Source organism: Hypanus sabinus, chromosome 5 (genome assembly GCF_030144855.1).
Source record: "Hypanus sabinus isolate sHypSab1 chromosome 5, sHypSab1.hap1, whole genome shotgun sequence".
In the NCBI taxonomy this organism is placed as follows: domain Eukaryota; kingdom Metazoa; phylum Chordata; class Chondrichthyes; order Myliobatiformes; family Dasyatidae; genus Hypanus; species Hypanus sabinus.
Genome location: NC_082710.1, coordinates 29506410 through 29526578, shown reverse-complemented (window position 1 = coordinate 29526578; position 20169 = coordinate 29506410). Strand labels below are relative to the sequence as shown.

At 40.2% G+C, this 20169-nt stretch overlaps 1 protein-coding gene across 2 annotated transcripts in view; it reads right to left on the bottom strand.

The window, feature by feature from the left end:
* srfbp1 (serum response factor binding protein 1) overlaps positions 1 to 20169 on the bottom strand; it is a 195306-nt gene that overhangs the window by 101925 nt on the left and 73212 nt on the right. Inside the window, exons 2-3 of one of the 2 annotated variants that reach the window (XM_059969642.1) lie at positions 13956 to 14044; positions 1555 to 1662 (exon numbers count right to left, since the gene is read on the bottom strand). Coding sequence is in view for 1 of the 2 variants with exons in the window: in XM_059969637.1 (XP_059825620.1) it covers positions 13956 to 14044 (89 nt within the window). In the remaining variant the exon portion in view is untranslated. The remainder of the gene's footprint in view (positions 1 to 1554; positions 1663 to 13955; positions 14045 to 20169) is intronic. The other variant, XM_059969637.1, reaches the window with a different exon arrangement.

Here is a 20169-nt window from a genome sequence, read left to right as displayed (position 1 = left end):
CATTGCTGATCTCTCAATGAGGACTGGTATGTGTTCCTTTTCTGAAGTCCACAATCAATTCCTTCCTTTTACTTTGAGTGCAAGGCTGTCGTTTCACCACCACTGAACCAGCTGATCTATCTAACTCCTGTGTGCCTCTTCAAAAGCTCAGAGACATCTGATACAACTCCATGTCTGATTTTCTTTACCCAAATTCTGGGAACAAAATCTGCTAAGATTTGTAATACCATTTGAAAATCTAAACCAGCTTTTCTCAATCCTTTTTCCCTGGAACAGATTCTCAGCCACAGAACATTACAGCACAAAAACAGGCCTTTTGGCCCTTCTTGGCAGTGCCAAACTATTTTTCTGCCTAGTCCCACTGACCTGCACCTGGACCATATCCCTCCATACACTTGTCATCCACGTACCTGTCCAAGTTTTTTTTAAATGTTCAAAGTGAGCCCCCATTTACCAATACATCTGGCAGCTCATTCCACACTCCCACCACTCTCTGTATGAAGAAAATCCCCCTAATGTTCCCTTTAAACTTTTCCCCCTTCACCCTTAACCTGTGTCTTCTGTTTTTTTTTCTCCCCCAGCCTCAATGGAGAAAGCCCGCTTGAATTCACTCTATCTATACCCATCATAATTTTATATACCTCTATCAAATCTCCCCTCATACTTCTGCACTCCAGGGAATAAAGTCCGAACCTATTCAACCTTTCTCTGTAACTCATTTTCTCAAGTCCTTGCAATATCCTTGTAAACCTTCTCTGCACTCTTTCAACCTTATTAATATCCTGTAACTTGGTGACCAAAACTGCACACGATACTCCAAATTCGGCCTCAGCATCGCCTTATACAACCTCACCATAACATTCCAATTCTTATACTTAATACATTGATTTATAAAGGACAATGTAGCAAAAGCTCTCTTTACGACCCTATCTACCTGTGACGCCACTTTTAGGGAATTTTGTATCTGTATTCCCAGATCCTTCTGTTCGACTGCATTCCTCACTGCCCTACCATTTACCTTGTATGTTCTACCTTGGCTTGTCCTTCCAAAGAGCAATAACTCACACTTGTCTGTATTAAACTCTATTAAATTCAAGGAACTCTTGAAATAATTTTCAGGTCTCAGGGTACCCTTGCAGAAAAATTGTTATAACAACAGCTCATGGCACATTAACATGATCAGTAAACTGTAGATATGATAATCTAAAAATAATTGTCAATGCCTCTTTTGAATAGAGAATGAATTTTAGCCAACCTTTCTTTGTAAAAGATATTTAAGCTTAGATTACCTTTCTTAAAGTTATTTTTTTTCTTTCATAAATTTTAAAAACTCAGTAATGAAAATTAATTAATTTCTCAATTCTGGATTGAACTTGAGATAAGAACACAGATTTCACTTCAACTGAAATGAGCTGATTTCTATCCTTGCACCTTATGCTTGTCAAACAAGAAAAAGTTTGCTCACACAGTTGAATACCGCAAAATATGAATGGCAGGATATTCTTTCATAGAAATCCAGAACTTGTAAAAGGGGCAGGTCAGTAAATCTCATACTTAGTGCATGATCAGAGTGCAGTTCACGGACGTCTTCCTCTTCTCACAAAGTCAAGTTCTCAGGCTGAGCAGAAGATTCAGAGAAAGGGCCCCTCACCCGGTCATATCCTTATGTATAAGGGAGGAAAAATACTGTTCAATTTTGCTTTGCAGTTCTTCCAGGTGGTTTTCAATACGACTCGAGTCTTTCTGATAAGCCTTCCTTACTCTCAAGCCCACCCAAGCAGCAGTGGAAATATTTCAAGATTTCCTTTTGTAACATAATTTTTCCCAAAGATTCAGTTTCCTTTTAAATCCAAGAATTTTGTCATTTGAAGTCAAAACATATTCTCCAGGGCCTTGCATTGACTTGTTCAACTGGTTTACATGATGAACAATGCCTGTTAAATATTAAGGCTAGTTTCTGCAGCCATTCTTCATTTTCAAAGCAGTCACCAAAACCTGACATACTATTTTCTTGAAAGTATTCCTGCAGTTCACCTTTCAGTGAACTTTTCAATTTTGTGTCATTTCAATTTTTCTGGAGCCATTGCTACATTTATATGTTGCTTGCCACAGACTAGGCACTTAATAAACAACTTGGATCACCAGTCCATGTAAAACCCATTGATAAGTAGTTTTCATTGTAAAGGAGGACTGTTTTTGAGTCCACTATTGCACCAGCGCAGTGAAATGACGAAAATTGTAATTCTCCATCATTAACCTTATCAGAACTTCCTGAGGGCCAAAGCCTAGAATCCTTCTCTTCCATCTCACACCTCCTCTTCAAAAAAAAAATCGCCACACTGAGCCATCTTTAGAATGAAAATTTCCCTCCAATTTTTAACGACACCATTGGTTTGTTTGCTCCCATAAACCATTTGACAGCACATCAGGGCAAGTTGGGGGAGATAATTCAAGAGAGCGAGAGGCTGATGTCACAGCCCTAGTTGGGCTAGTCCATTCAATACTTGGAAAATGCACTACACACTGCTCATCAGCCTACTGTCCTCCCATCCGTGCAATATAGCGCCCACCAATTATTAACAGCCTCACCTATCTCACGTCAAAAACTGAGAATGGGCTCAACCAAATCAACTTGGTCTAAACTGCTCAGTTACTGCCCACTAGGGTGAGCGCCAGCATCAAACAGTGTAAGAAGTTAAAATAAAATGTTTTTTTTAAAAATGATGATCTCTCATGGAACCCTAGGGTTTTACTGAACCCTGGTTGAGAAACCCTGATCTAAGCGATGTTAATATTCTGTTACATCTGTAAACCACAAGTAGACAAACTACATTATTTACTGTACATTCCAGATAGTTATTGTCATTCCAGATTGTGAAATTCTGACTATTGTGAGGTCACATTGTGGTTCAATTGGTAAAATAGAACCTCCAGTTTCAAATTCATGGGAATTAATAACTTGTTCATAAATTCTCATTGCTTTCCTCTTCTTCCTTCTATTTTCCCTGCCCTTGTGATTTCCTATAACCTTTTGATCAGTGGTCATTCATGACTACCCTCGTACTCAACCCCAATTTTAATTGTTCTACCATTGGTGGCTGTGACCTTCACTTAGTAGGATCATAGGTTTTTCCTTTTAAAGTAAGATTACATTTTGAAAGGGGCCTGTATCTAATGGTTCTAAGTCAGATCTAACTTTTACCTCAAAAATTTGTTGACAATATTTTTTTGTCAACCGTATAATCTAAGTTTAATAAACATTCAGATGGAACCCTTGAAAATTTGGATTTGGGGATTGGGCAACACTAACATCTTGGAAAGATTGAGCTGATCTATGTTATTATTATACTGTATAGCTGAAAACATATATTTAATTTATATTCTTTCATAGAACACATGAGCAAAAGCAAATAAATATATCACAGATTATAACACAGGCAAAATATCAAACCAACTTAAACAACTCCACAGAAGGTTAATGAACATACTGCTCTCAACTACTTCAATTCCTCACTAAAATATTGGATAAAGAAATTTCAAATAATCAAACCCAAGGCCTATACACAACTCAAAAATAAACAAAGATTAATTTTATATAGCACTTTGCGATATCTGAGGTAAAGCTTTACAGCTAATTAAACACTTCTGAAATGTGTTCACCATTGTAATGCAAGAAAGATAGCACAACAGTTAAAAAGTCCCACAACCAAATATAATAATGATCAGGTTACTCTGAGTCACTAGGAACAATGCTTCTGCTCTTTCTTGAAATGGAGCTTTGAGATTTTGACCTCCCAAAATGGCATGCTCTCTGAGGCAGGATACTGAAGTGCATCCTATATTTTGCAGTCACGTTCTTGATAGGGTCATGGCTCAGGTTAAACTGCTACACAGGCTCATTCATTTCACCTTCAGGATAACTAATTTTATTGCAGTAACTTGGTCGTGATAAACTGAAGCACTTTCAAAAGTTAAATTAATAGTACTCAATTACAGAATCCTTCACTATTTGGTAGGTTTGAAATGCAACATATAGTGGCAAGGAAGCTCTCCAAGTTCAATGCAACTTTATTCCTAGTTTTAAAAGAAAAACCAGCACACAACTCTGGAAACATTCTGAAGTATTCCATAATAATGCCATAATAAAAGTAAATTTAAAATTACTTCATTACTTTCTTTGATTGAGGCACGACAGAGCAGGCGTGTGGATGTCAGCAAATTAGACTGCTGGGAAGAATGTAACAGGCATCAAGAGTAGAGGGAATCAGAGTAGACAATAGGTGCAGAAGAGGAGAGCTTTGGCTCAACAGGTCGAGGTGAGACAAGTTACTTGTGAAGAATAGGAATAGGAAGTATGTCTGCGAGGCTGGCATTCTGTTCTGGGTGTTGGGTGGTGGATGTGGGATGTCCGGGAGACTCCCAGCCTCCCGGATGGTCACATCTATGCCAGGTGCGTCGAGCTGCAGGTCCTTGGGGACCGCGTTAGGGAATTGGAAATGCAGCTCAAAGACCTTCGTCTGGTCAGGAAAAGTGAGGAGGTGATAGATAGGAGGTATAGGCAAGTAGTCATACCGGGGCCTTGGGAGACAATCAGGAGAGGGAAGGGCAGGAGTCAGATACTAGAGTGTACCCCTGTGGCTGTCCCCCTTAACAATAAGCACTCCTGTTTGAGTACTGTTTGCAGGGGGTGGGGGGGAAGCAACAGTGGCTGTGCCTCTGGCACAGAGTCTGGCCCTGTGGCTCAGAAGGGTAGGGAAAGGAAGAGGCTGGCAGCAGTGACAGGGGACTCTATAGTTAGGGGGCCAGACAGGCGATTCTGTGGACATAAGAAAGAAGCACAGATGGTAGTTTGTCTGCCAGGTGCCAGTGTCCAATATGTTTGATTGTGTCCACGATATCCTGAAGTGGGAATGTGAACAGCCAGAGGTCGTGGTACATATTGGCACTGATGACATAGGTAGGAAAAGGGAGGAGGTCCTGAAAACAGGCTACAGGGAGTTAGGAAAGAAGCTGAGAAGCAGGACCACAAGGGTAGCAATCTCTGGATTTCTGCCTGTGCCACAGAACAGTGAGTATAGGAATAGAGTGAGGTGGTGGATAAATGAGTAGCTGAGAGATTGGAGCGGGGGCAGGGATTCAGATTTATGGATTATTGGGACCTCTTTTGGGGTAGGTTGCATTTGAATCTGAGGGGGACCAATATCTTGACAGGGAGGTTTGCTAAGGCTACAGGTGAATGTTTAAACTAGAAATGCTGGGGGGTGGAAACCGAACTAAAGAGACAAAGAAGGGGCAGTTGGTTCACAAATAGAGAAAGCTTTAGGCAGTCTGAGAGGGAGAACAGGCAGGTGATAGAGAAGGGATGCACTCAGACTGCAGGTTTGAGATGTGTTTATTCTAATGCAAGAGTATCATGAACAAAGCGGACAAGCTTAGAGCATGATTCCGTACTTAGAGCTATATGTTGTGGCCATTACAGAGACGGATGGCTCAGGGGCAGGAATGGTTACTTCGAGTGCCAGGCTTTAGATGTTTCAGAAAGGTCAGGAAGGAGAGCAAAAGGGGGCATGGCACTGCTGATCAGAGATAGTGTCACGGCTGCAGAAAAGTAGGAAGTCATGGAGGGAATGTCCACTGAGTCTCTGTGGGTAGAAGTTAGAAACAGGAAGGTGTCAATAACTCTACTGGGTGTAGAGACCACCCAACAGTAACAGGGACATCAAGGAACAGATAAGGAGACAGATTCTAGAATGGTGCAGTAATAACAGGGCTGTCGTGATGGGAGCTTTTCATTTCCCCAATATTGTATGGCATCTCTCTAGAGCAAGGGGTTTAAATGGGGTGGAGTTTGTTAGGTGTGTTCAGGAAGGTTTCCTGACAATATGCAGATAAGTCTATACGAGGAAAGGCTGTACTTGATTTGGTATTGGGAAATGAACCTCATCAGGTGTCAGGTCTCCCAGTGGGAGAGCACTTGGAGACAAGTGATCACAATTCTACCTCCTTTACCATAGCATTGGAGAGGGATAAGAGCAGACAAATTAGGAAAACATTTAATTGGAGTAAGAGGAAATATGAAGCTATCAGGCAGGAACTTTCTGAATCACAGCAAGCAGGCAACGGAGTAAGTCGCCAGTTTTTCGGGAAAAAGTTCAGATTTTTTTTTTCCAAACCACTTGGGATAAAAGAGGCATGACTGTGCAGGCGCGTGACCTCAGAGTGCGGAAGATTTAAAACGAACACCGCCATATCCAGCGGGCAGCGGACTGAACGGGTACAGAGTGATAGGGCTTTGGCTCAACGGGCTTAGGCGGAAACAGGAAGAGGCTTCCTGCGACCGTTGAGTCTTACAGTAAAGTGGTAGGTTACAGGTTTATTTATTTAGAGCCAACAGTAGCATTAGAGATATGCATTTAGGATTAGTGTTGTGCCTGGAGTGCCAGATGTGGGGACCTTGGGAGACTCCCAGCCTCCCCCAGGATTACATCTGCTCCAGATGCAATGAGATGAAGCTCCTTAGGGATCGTGTGAGGGATCTGGAGCAACAACTTGATGACCTTCAGCTAATTAGAGAAAGTGAGGAGGTGATTGATAGTACCTATCGAGAGATAGTGGACAGCACCTCTGTGACAGTCCCCCTCAGGAATCGATATATAGTTTTAGATACTGTTGGAGAGGTTGACCTGACAGAGAAAGACCACAACGAATGGGACTCTGCCACTCTGCCCAGTGCCATGATCAAGAGAGCAAGGAGAAATGCAGTAATTATAGGGGATTCCATCGTGAGGGGAACAGACAAGAGATTCTGCGAGCCGGACAAGGATACCCAAATGGTGTGTTGCCTCCCCAGTGCCAGGGTACGGGACTTCTCAGATTGGGTCCAGAGTATTCTGAGGATAGAGGGTGAGCAACCATAAGTCTTGGTACATGTTGGTACCAATGACATGGACAGAAAAAGAGAAGAGGTCATAAAGGAAGATTACTGGGAGCTAGGAAGAAAGTTGAAAAGCCAGACCTCCAGAGTAATAATCTCAGGATTACTGCCTGAGCCACATGCTAATGATGGTAAAAACAGCAGAATTAAGCAGATGAATGTGTGGCTAAGTAACTGGTGCAGGGGGCAGAGCTTCAAATTCTTAGATCACTGGGAACTATTTTGGGGGCGGCATGACTTATACAGAAACGATGGGTTACACCTGAACTCAAAGGGTACTAATATCCTGGTGGGATTGTTTAATATAGCTGTTAGGGAGGGTTTAAACTAAGCTGGCAAGGGGAAGGAAACCAGGGTGTTAGGGTCAAGGAAGAGGAAAATAGAAATAAGTCAAAGATACTGTGCAGCAAAGATGGCAAAAAGGACAGGCAGGTGAACGGACAAGAAAATTCGCTGTGCGATAGAAATAAAGCAAAATCAGTAACAGATAGTGATCTAAGTGTACTATACTTAAATGCCCGCAGCATTAGAAATAAAATGGATGACCTTGTTGTACAGCTACAGGTTAAAAGATATGACATAGCGGCCATCACTGAGTCATGGCTAAACGATGGATGTGAGGGAGCTGAATATTCAAGGATACACCGTGTATAGGAAAGATAGGAAGGTAGGTAAAGGGGGTGGCGTGGCCCTGATGGTAAGCAATGATATCAAATCACTAGAAAGAAGGGACATAGGGTCAGAAGTAGTAAAATCCCCATGGGTTGAGTTAAGAAATGGCAAGGGTAAAAAGACACTAATAGCAGTTATATACAGGCTTCCAAACATCAGCCGGGATGTGGACTACAAGTTACAGCTGGAAATAGAAAAAGTGTGTCAGAAGGAAAATGTCAAGATAATTATGGGAGATTTTAATATGAAAGTGGATTGGGAAAGTCAGGAAGATACTGGATCTCAGGAGAGGGAGTTTGTAGAATGCCTACGGGATGGCTTTCTGGAGCAGCTTGTCCATAAGTCCACCAGGGGATCAGCTGCTTTGGATTGGGTGCTGTGTAATGAACCTGAGGTGATTAGGGAGCTAGAGGTAATGGAAGTAGTGATCATAATATGATCGAGTTCAGTTTCAAATTTGAAAAGGAGAAGCTGGTATCAGGTGTATCAATATTTCTGTGGAACAAAGGAAATTACAGTGGTATGAGAGAGGAACTGGCCCAAGTTGACTGGAAAAGTAAGCTAAATGGAGGGACAGTAGAGCAGAATTGGATGAAATTCCTACAAGAAATAAGTGCAGGAAAAATATATTCCAAGAAAAAAGAAAATCATAAAAGGAAAAATGACAAAAATGTGGCTAATGAGAGAAGTTAAGGCTAAAATAAAAGCAAAAGAGGCAGCATACAAAGAAGCAAAAATTAGTGGGGAAAACTGAGGGCTGGACGAATTTTAAAATTTACAGAAGGAAACTAAGAAAGTCATTAGGAAAGAAAAGATGAATTATGAAAGGAAATTAGCAATTAACATAAAAAAGGACACTAAGAGTTTTTTTTTAATATATGAAGAGTAAAAGAGTGACACGTGTAGATATAGGACCTATTGAAAAGGATGCTGGAGAAATTATAATGGGTATTAAAGGAGATGGCAGAGGAACTAAATGAGTATTTTGCATCAGTCTTCACAGTGGAAGACATTAGCAACATACCTGATAGCCAGAGGTCTCAGGGAATAGAATTAGGTACAGTCAAGGTTTCTAGAGAGAAAGTGCTTGAGAAGCTAAATGGACTAAGGATAGATAAGTCTCCTGGACCGGATGAAGTGATCCAAGGGTTCTGAAGGTGGTGGCTTTGGAGATTGTGGAGGCATTGGAAATAATCTTCCAGGAATCAGTAGACTCTGGCACAGTTCCGGAGGACTGGAAGGTTGCAAATGTAGTTCCATTGTTTAAGAAAGTAGGGAGGCAGCAAAAAGAAAATTACAGGCCTATTAGTCTGACATCAGTAGTTGGAAAGTTATTGGAGTCAATCCTCAAGGATGAGATTATGAATTACCTTGAGGTGCATGACAAAATAGGCCCAAGCCAGCATGGTTTCATGAAGGGAAGATCCTGCCTCACCAACCTACTGGAATTTTTTGAGGTAATTTCAAATAAGATTGACAAGGAAGAGGCTGTGGATGTTGTGTATTTGGATTTTCAAAAGGCCTTTGATAAGGTGCCGCATAAAAGGCTGCTTAATAAGATGAGGGCCCATGGAATTACAGGAAAGATATTGGAATAGGTGGAGCATTGGCTAATGGGCAGAAAGCAAAGAGTGGGAATACAGGGATCCTATTCTGGTTGGTTGCCAGTTACTAATGGTGTTCCGCAGGGGTCAGTGTTGGGGCCTCTTCTTTTTACATTGTATATCGATGATTTAGATTATGGATTAAATGGTTTTGTGGCCAAGTTTGCGGATGACACCAAGATAGGTGGAGGAGCAGGAAGTGTTGAAGAAATGGAAAGGTTGCAGAGAGACTTAGTCAGTTTAGGAGAGTGGGAAAAGAAATGGCAGATGAGATACAACATTGAGAAATGTACGGTTGCACATTTTGGAAGAAAAACAATCGGGCAGATTATTATTTAGATGGAGAGAAAATTCAAAAATCGGAAGTGCAAAGGGACTTGGGGGTCCTAGTGCAGAATACCCTATAGGTTAACCACCAGGATGGATCGGCAGTAAGGAAAGCAAATGCTATGTTGGCATTCATTTCAAGAGGAATAGTGTATAAGAGTAAGAAGGTGTTGATGAGGCTCCATGGGGCACTGGTGAGACCCCATTTGGAATAATGTGTGCAGTTTTGGGCCCCATCTTAGAAAGGATGTGCTGATGTTGGAGAGAGTGCAGAAGAGATTCATGAGGATGATTCCTGGAATGCAGGGACTAACATATGAGGAGTGTTTGTCGGCTCTTGGTCTGTATTCATTAGAGTATAGAAGAATGAGAGGGGATCTCATAGAAACATTTCGAATGTTGAAAGGGTTGGTCAGAGTAGATGTGGAAAAGCTCTTTCCCTTGGTGGGTGAGTCCAGGACAAGAGATCACAGTCTTAGAATTAGAGGGTACCCATTTAAAACAGATGAGGAGAAATTTTTTTAGCCAGAGGGTCGTGGATTTATGAAATTCGTTGCCACATACAGCTGTGCAGGCCCAATCATTGAGGGTTTCTAAGGAGGAGATTGACAGGTATCTAATTAGTCAGGGCATCAAGGAATATGGGAAAAAAGCCAGAAATTGAAACTAGACAAGAGAATAGTTTAGCTCATGGTGGAGTGACGGAGCGGACTCGATGTGCCGAATGGCCTGCTTCTGCTCCTTTGTCTTGTGATCTTGAGAGCTTGTGAGCTTGGAAGTATAAATTGGGAACAGGTGTTCTCAGGGAAATGTATGGCAGAAATATGGCAAATGTTCAGGGGATATTTGTGTGGCATTCTGCATAGGTATGTTCCAATGAGACAGGGAAAGGATGGTAGCATACAGAAACCGTGGTGTACAACGGCTGTTGAAAATCTAGTCAAGAAGAAAAGCTTAGGAAAGGATCAAAAAACAAGGTAATGATAGAGAACTATAAAATTATAAGGCTAGCAGGAAGGAGCCTAAGAATGAAATTAGGAGAGTCAGAAGGGGCTATGAGAAAGCCTTGGTGGACAGGATTAAGGAAAATCCCAAGGCATTCCACAAGTATGTTAATAGTATTCACTGCTTCAGTATTCACTGCGGAAAAGGACCTTGACGATTGTAGGGATGACTTACAGTGGACTGAAAAGCTTGAGCATGTAGACATTAAGAAAGAGGATATGCTGGAGCTTTGGAAAGCATCAAGTTGAATAAGTAAGCAGGACCAGATGAGATATACCCCAAGCTACTGTGGGAGGCGAGGGAGGAGATTGCTGAGACTCTGGCAATGAACTCTGTATCATCAATGGGGACGGGAGAGGTTCCGGAGGATTGGTGGGTTGTAGATGTTGTTCACTTCTTCAAAAAAAGAAAGTAGAAATAGCCCAGGAAATCATAGACCAGTGAGCCTTACTTCAGTGTTTGGTAAGTTGATGGAGAAGATCCTGAGAGGCAGGATTTATGAACATTTGGAGAGGCATAATAAGACTAGGAAAAGTCAGCATGGCTCTGTCAAAGGCAGGTCGTGCCTTACGAGCATGACTGAATTTCTTGAGGATGTGACTAAGCACATTGATGAAGGTAGAGCAGTAGATGTAGTGTATATGGATTTCAGCAAGATATTTGATAAGTTACCCCAAGCAAGGCTTTTTGAGAAACTGAGGAGGAATGGGATCCAAGGGGACCTTGCTTTGTGGATCCAGAATTGGCTTGCCCACAGAAGGCAGAGTGATTGTAGATGGGTTATATTCTGCATGGAAGTCAGTGACCAGTGGTGTGCCTCAGTGTTCTTCTCTCCGTGATTTTTTTAAATGACTTGGATGAGGAATTGGGTTAGTAAATTTGCTGATGACGCAAAGGTTGGAGGTGTTGTGGATAGTGTGGAGGGCTGTCAGAGGTTACAGTGAGACATTGATAGGATGCAAAACTGAGCTGAGAAGTGGCAGATGGAGCTCAACCCAGATAAGTGTGAGGTGGTTCATTGTGGTAGGTCAAATATGATGGCAGAATATAATATTCAAGCTAAGTCTTTTGGCAGTGTTGAGAATCAGAGGGATCTTGGGGTCCAAGTCCATAGGACACTCAAAGCTGCTGCACTGTTTGACTATGTGGTTAAGAAGGCATATGATGTATTGGCCTTCATCAACCGTAGGACTGAGTTAAAGAGCTGAGAAGTAATGCTACAGCTATATAGCACCCTGGTCAGACCCCACTTGGAATACTGTGCTTCGATCTAGTCACCTCAGCACAGGAAGGATGTGGAAACTATAGATAAGGGGCATGTAACATACCTGTGACACGTGACAGTGGTGTACTTGTCACGTGACAGATGTTGAAGCTATACTGAGCTTAAGGTCGTGGTCTTGTGATGGTGGAGTGATGTCATTTTCCCGTCAGTAGAGGTCATGTGACAGGTGTTTTTTTTATACAGGGTATAAAAGGAGGACCCCTCCCTGTGAGGAGGGGTAGTTCGTGGCTGGATTTGCCATTTTGACTTCATGTCACTGCGTGGTTCAATATTATGACGCAGATTGGTTGAAAGATGGAGTTTTATTTAATGCCTAAAGTTTAAAAGGTCATTGCTGGCAGTTTCTTTATAATACTGCCAGTTAAAAATCAGTGGAGAGTGAAGATCAGAGTTCGGGAGCTAAAAGATCGAGGAAAGTCGATTTCGACGGTGAAATAGTTTCGACCTTGTTTGATCCTTATTCGGAAGGAATTCGTTGGCTGTCCCCGTGTTAATCCCTGCAAAATAGCAGAAAGGATTGGGAACAGTTATGTAAAAGGAAAGGTCAGTGCCTTTAAGCAGTTTCATTTTCCTTCTTCGTAAATTCTCCGTGGGAAAAGTAGTTCGACTGGGAATCGCAGCAACATGACGTGAAAGAGAAATCGTCTAAAAAGTCTCTCCTTTAACGGAATGTAAGCATTTTGAACTTTTGCAGTACTACTTTGAAGAACTGCTTTTGCAACATCGCTTTGTTTAAGCTGCCGCACAGCAGCTGATTTCTGGTTACGTTAGTGATTTGTTTACTTTTGGGGGTTTGTTTTTCAGTGTTTAATAAATGTTTTATTTGTTATAAAAACCTCTGCCTCACTCATATATTCATTGTTGCTGAGTCCGTAACAGGCAGAAGAGATTTGCAAGGATTTGGGGAGCATGCCCTATGAGAATAGGTTGCATGAACTTGACCTTTTCTCCTTGGAGCGACGGAGGATGAGGGGTGACCTGATAGAGGTGTATAAGATGATGAGAGGCATTGATCATGTGGATAATCAGAGGCGTTTTCCCCCAGGGCTGAAATGGCTGACATGAGAGGGCATAGTTTTAAGGTGCTTGGAAGTAGGTACAGGGGCAAGTTTTTTTTTCCCTAAAATCACAGAGAGTGGTGAGTGCGTGGAATAGGCTGCTGGCAACGATGGTGGAGGTGGACACAATAGGGTCTTTTACGAGACTCTTGGATAGGTACATGAAGCTTAGAAAAAGGGAGGACTAGGGTAACCCTAGGTAATTTCTAAAGTACGTACGTGTTCAGCACAGCATTGTGGGCCAAAGGGCCTGTATTGTACTGTAGGTTTTCTATGTAAAACTTGTAAATACTCAAGTCAAAATATACAAGAATGTTTTTGATACAAAAATAATGGAAAAGTAGCCATTTTGATTATTAATTCCCCTGCCCTTACCTTTCCCTCCTATGATAGGCAAAGAGCTTAAAAATAAGGAATGCTTTCTGAAATTAAAATGTGGTCCTTTGACGGTATTCGATGTAGGCAGCATACATAGTATGACATTCATTATCACATCAAAAATCAGACTTGCAAAACGCCTTTCAAAGCTTAAAGTTAACTGTTGCCTGCAAATTTTCCTTACCCTGGGAAATCCTGGAATAGAAAAATAGAGTTCGAAACAGCCAAGTAAAGAAACTTCCTTTTTAGCACTCTCATCTGGCAAAGAGCAGGAATGCACCCTCCTCCTTTCTCATGAATTATTTAGCTTCCTATCTGTTAAACCCAGCCTCTCACTCCAATCTTGAGCAAAGACAGATCCCATTAACGCTGACTTGTATCTCACCCCAAACTGAAATTATCGTCAAATTCTTCGGCATGCTCATACCTGATGACCCATTCCCTATTCCCATGAGCCATCAAATGTTCTCATTCTGAACTAGCTCACCTGTTGATTTGGCCAAATGCCCTACAGAATACGAATGAAATAGAACGTAACATTACATCTACCTTTGACATGGTCTCCACATTCCTGATTTTGCTAACAATTCCCATTATAACAGCACTTTTACAGTAGCCTCATTTTCCCAGCCTCCCCGCAAATATCTGGGACATTCTGAGTTTGATATAAAAGGTTCTCTTCAGTTACCAACTTTTTTGTTTTTAGCTGGATGATGTTTCTCGATAATTTCCGGATGATTAAGGCTCTTGCTTTCTTTACATCTTTTCTCAGTTTAACGATCTAGAAATAAAATACGAACTGGTTAATATCTGCAATTTTATAATAACTTGGAGAGGTTTAAGAATGCAAACTTGTCTGAATTTTTTCTGTCTGAACATTCACTATGGCTATTAAATATAACAGCTTATACTTCAGTATCAAGAACATTACCAGGCCAAATTCCAAGAACCTTTCTAATGGCTAAAAAGAAACAGGCTTTGTAGGCATAAGCATGCCTATCCAGTTATGCATTAATGTTATTCTTGGAACTTCTATTTCAAAATAGAGAACATGACAAAAAGCTAACAAAGTTATACTGTATTGTTAACATAAATTTGTTAAAATTACAATTAAGTATGAAATTAGAAATTCTAATTTTGCTCTAAGGTTCCCAAATCAAGAATGGGAATAGGGGAGGCTCCAATCAAGAATTTATTAAATAAAGACATAGCCTCTCAGAATTTTTTGACTTTTTTTTAAAATTAGGTGAGCCAGCTGACAAAAATGCATTACAACAAAAGGACTATGAAGTGAAAACACAGTTTAAACACACCATCCATCAACCTTCAGCCATAACACTATGAACACTTGCGGCATTAAAATCCAAATCAAAACATATTTTTTCAAATCTTTACTTACCTTTCCTGTTCCCATGTCAGTAATTAAGTGGCAGTTTAGATCAGTGTTTTATGTGCTACAATTTATATTTATGATGGCATTTCCTTACAGCTTCAATGGACCAAAGCACAAAATGATACACACATTCAATCCTGTTATATCTGCAGCCACTTTACTTATGAATGTTCATATGGCATTCCCACAATGATAAAATACATACTTAATTAAAATCCAACTACTGAATATTTGATGCAGTGAACATCATTTGTAGAGATGAGTTCTATTAAACCTTAAATACAAATACTATACTATATTTTAGCAAATCACATTTACTAGATTTTCTGGGAATTGGGAATGTTTTTATCAAAAGCAGTCTGAAAAATTGTTCCATGACTGCCCTGTAACAGAAACAGAGATTCCTATGCAAAAGCTGCTGACATGGGCTGGCTCATATCACTGATCTTTTGTAGCCTCATAAGAAATCTTTTGAAACACTGCCATATAATGCAAGAATTTGCTGGACACATCAAGTTATGGATGGAGCATGGCTTTTGTTCGGTCCATATGGGTTGTCATTGGAGTCAAGATCACATGGAAAGACGTTAGCCCTAGTATGCAGGGTTCAGTACACTGGTGAATAAACCATGACTATGAGATTACAGGATTCTTAACACTACGGTGCATTCAAAATCTCATGTGGCATCCACAAATCAACATGAATACAGCTAGTACCATTGTGCATCATGCTGGCTGCTGACCTTTTCCAAAAAAAATCAAGAAGAATTCTACTCTCTTTGATGACAAAATATTGGTGACCTTTTTGATATAAAAGTAGAAAGCCAACTGATGTAAACTCTCTAGTTTGGAAAGGGCAAATAGAGTTAAACAGCTACTGTGACCTTAAACCAAGATCCCTACAAACTCGATCTAACAACTGCATATGCAGATTATGCTTGGATAGATAGACAAATCTTTGTTGACTTGTTCGCTGAAGAATATAAGAGAATGGTCCTTGCATGAAATAAATGTAAAATAGATCCTTGCCCAACTGCCTCCAATTGTGCTACCCTCAATAATAAAGGTCTGTGATTAGCCCCGAGCAAATTCAGATGATTTCACGTCAAGAGCTATCTTTCAGCACAGACAGACATCAATAACAAAATTCATTGTTGCCTCAGGTGCACCAGCACATTTTCAAACCAACTGAAGAAAAATATTTGAAGATGAAACCTGAACTTCTGCAGTAAAATTACATTCTACATGGCAGTAGCAATCCCTGTCTTCAGGCACACTTTGGAGAAGTGGCCTACCTGCAGCAGGCATTTCAAAACAGTGGAGAAGTAGCACCAGCATTACCTCAACAAAATCTTCCAAATCCATTGAAAGGGTAAATAAAACCAGGACAGGGTTCTTTCACAGGCCAAAACTTCCATTATTGAACTTCTAATAATTACTTATGTATAGACCACAACAAGAGGATGCCTAAGCATCCTAAATAACTTGAGGAATTCAGCTCCTACACTTTGGCGGTAGTTATGATTGAAGTGCATTCTATAGTGTTATTTGGTACACACTAAGGTAAGCTCTGGGGAAATGCTGTCAAGGAACAAGATATTAATTCAATTCATTGTTCCTTGGCAGAATCTAATAGGCAATGTGAATATGTGCCTTTGCCTACCTGTATATCTCCTCTTCTTATTCTTCCTTTATGCTGCATTAAGACCTGTGCTGCTAAGTCTATAGGATTCCCCATGATGCAACAGTGACACAGATTGCATTCACGGTAACCAAAAGTTGCACAGAAAAAAGTTTGAATGAAGCTTTGCAGTCAAGCCTTTAAATAGATGATACTGCAGGACCTTTGGCAACAAAATGCTAGTTCTGTAAAGAGGTTACAATGTGATGTTAATTGGTCATTGAGGTCAATAGTATCCAAACAGCATTGCATATAGTAGAACATCACAGGGGGCGGCAACTTTTTTGCCTCTGTGGGCTGGATCGTGCATTAATGGGTGGACGGTGGTGGGCCAGATAAATGCCATAAAAAACTTGAAATATGGGAATTATCCATTTAAATACATCTAGTTATGTTTTGACTAAAATTAATGAATAACGCATGCTAGAAAATAATTTGTGCTTAACCAAGGATGCCAATTAGTAATCAAAGAATTCAGTTTATTTCAATCAAGGCAGCTTTTGAATCTATTAAAAGGACAAAGAATCTTTTAACATAAAACGTATGAACATGATGCACTGAATGGTAGTAAATTAAGTAAAATAAAAAAGAAAATTTTAATGCAAGGCCGATACATCAATGTGAAACTTGATGCTGTTTGTTGCTTGCAAGCTTCTCAATACTGGGTGTCAGACTTGTTGATGCCAAGAGCAAGACATTAACTAGCTTATTTGCTCAACTTCATCTTTCCTTGCTTCCCCAGTAGTTGTTAAAGTTTCCACTTATACTGGGTCTCATAATGTCACCTGTTATTTCCCACCTTCTTCACAGAAACATTTTCTAGGCAAATGAGACAAACTGGTTTCCCAGCTTGCTCGATGAAGAAGTAATCTAATGTCCAACAGTCATGGAAATTTCAGCACTCAGTGTCTACCTTCCCGTTTTTTTCATTCATTGCTATTGGAATTTTTTTCTTCAATTTTATTTCCAAACGCAAGTTATTCAACAAGTATTGTAGCACATGTAAATATCTGGATATTTAGCGTGGATTTCTTGTTAAAACATAGTGACGCTGTTTCTGTTTACAAACTTGAACGATCCCATCTGAAAACCTGTGCATGTACGGAGAGTATCTAATACATATTAATAAGGTAGTCTGCCTTCCCGTCATTCATATGTTTTGTGTTTGGTTTGGAACGAAACGGAACCTGGGGCCAGTGTAACAAGACGCCATGCATGTCCATCAGTGTGGTCGTGTGAAACACTCAGAATAAGGAAAAAAAAATCTCTCGCGGGACGGATAAGCATAGCATCCCAATATTTGCTTATGGGCCAGATCTGGCCCATGGGCTGTAGGTTGCCTACCCCTGATCTATCAGAATACTGCTGTATGCTGTATACTTCTGTTAATTGGTAGTGTCATATATACTAGCATATTTTCCTACCTGGCAGCTGAAATATCTTTTGCTACAAACACGCTCCACGCATATGAAGTCATATTGGAAGCAATCTGGTGCTCCTTCAGCTCAATAAACACAATGTACCTTCTCTTTTTACAACCCCTCCCCCAATTTACTTTGCAATCAGTATCAAAAAGATGGATAGAGAGAAAATTTTTAGTATTTTCTCTGAGATTTTTATTTTTCATTTTAAAAGTTAGAAACTACTTCCGCAGATCAAATTAATTTTCCAATAATAACACAGCAATTAGCAATTGTGACATACAAACACTACAGAAGACCAATCATTGGCAGAGCTGGGCCAAATAAAATATACACTGGAGTCTAACAGTGTAATAGAATACTTCATTTTGAATTCCTTAATATGATACTTGCACTTTTATGTTTTCCCCCAACCACACAAGCAAAGCCCTAGAAAGGTCTCCTGCTTTATTTAGTGTTCCTTGTTTATGGGATCAATAATCCTCCAAATATTTTCAGTGTTTACACATGAAATTGGCCATTCATAAAACAATAAGGAATTATACTAAGGCCTCTGCTATCAATAACCTCCATGTATCAAATTGTTAACTTCGATCTTGGTAAACTAGTCAGTAACCAAGTATGAAGCTGTGTGCAGCTAAACTTTGATAATCTTTCAGAAGCCCCGATTGTTCAGTTTCTGGTCTACCAGATGAAGATTCATCTACACCCTCTATTCCCAAGCTCTCTATAAACTCTCCAGGTTCTTGCCTCCAACACTCCTTATACACTTTACAAGGCCCTGCTTCCAGCTTTCCCGATGAATTTATCAAACCTGTTTCCAACATTTTTCACAAACTTGCCTGGGTGCTGTTCCTGTACTCTCTTTAAACATACAAATAACCTCTCCCATACTCCTTTTCATCCACTGCAGCCCAGTGCCTACACTCTCTTTAAACTCGCTGGATTTTGGATCCCGCACTCTTTTTGAATGCATTGAAATTTTTATTAGACTACATTGCAATAACAAAAAAAAGATTAAGATAGGAATAACATCTAATAATCTGGAAAATCTGCCTGTGTGGCACGGCAGTTCTAAAGTTGCTGAATTATTTTGTGTTTTACAGCAATTGCTCACCAAAATTTTTCAAGTTTTCTTTTTAATAATCATTTCTGTCACTTGAGTTTACAACCAGAGTTAAGCAGTGTATGAAACCACAGACTATTCTGACCAAACAATTCAACTTTCCAATGAAGGCACCATTTAACTATCTAACAAAGTATTCTAGAGAAGCTCAGAATGTGATGAGATTGCCTTTCTCACAACATTGTCTGAAATACTCCTTTCAAATCTTTGATTCCTAATGTTTGCAATACAACAGCAGAGCTAGATGTTACCACTTAATTGAGCAGCTTCTTTTAAATTGGCATGAGATAGAATTTATCTCTCCCAAAAGCAGCAGCAAGCCAAACACCACATTCAACAAGAGTGCCCCATGTCAGAAATCATCATTATTCTCTGTCTAGTGAAAGCTACCAGAAGGGAACAGATTGTAAAGTGGAACAGCTTGCCAATGAATAGTTTCTGCCCAGAAACGTGGAAATCTGGCAAAATGCGATTTCAGTTCTGCATTCCCTTTAATTAGACAATGGGTCAAATCCAAGCTGCTATTTGCAAAATGATTGCACCTTTAAACAGAAGGGGAGAGAGGAAAAGAGGAATAAAAAGAATGAACAGATTTTTTAAATGTAATTTTTTCAGGAAATGGGTGTTGGGGGCAAGATGGATTACCATCCCTATAATGCTCAAGAAAATCTAGTTGAGGCACCTTCTGACACCAGTGCAAACCTACTGGTGAAAGATAATTCCACGCTGTTCAATAGTGAGTCTGGAATTTAGAGGATTGAGAAACTAATCAAATAAGAACAACTATGCATTTCAAGACCAGAATAATCTACAACTTGAGGGGGTCCTTTATGAAGCCTCCCATGTTGTCCTTGGTAATTGAAGTTGGGGGTTTGTGAGGTACAGTCAGAGTAGCCCATGTGAGGAACAGTAGTGTATCACATACAAAATGCTAGAACGAACTCAGCTGGTTGGACAGAATCTATGGAAAGGAATAAACAGCCGACATTTAAGGCAGAGCTTTCATTAAGACTAGAAAAGGAAGCGCATTTTGTGAGTGGGAAAACAAAATTAGGCAGCGTTGACTTAGTCCTAGATTGTGTAAAATTTACTGTGTATTCTTGGATCTCTGTATTGATCAAGGCAAGTGGAGAGTCTTCAATCAAGATCCCAATGTAGTCTACAGACGATGAAATTGCCTCAGCTTTTTTGGAGATGCACTACTTTCCAATGCATAATCAAGCTTGTGACCTCTTCTGCACTTATGCCTTATGGTTAAAGATACAAAATTGAGATAGGCTGAGTT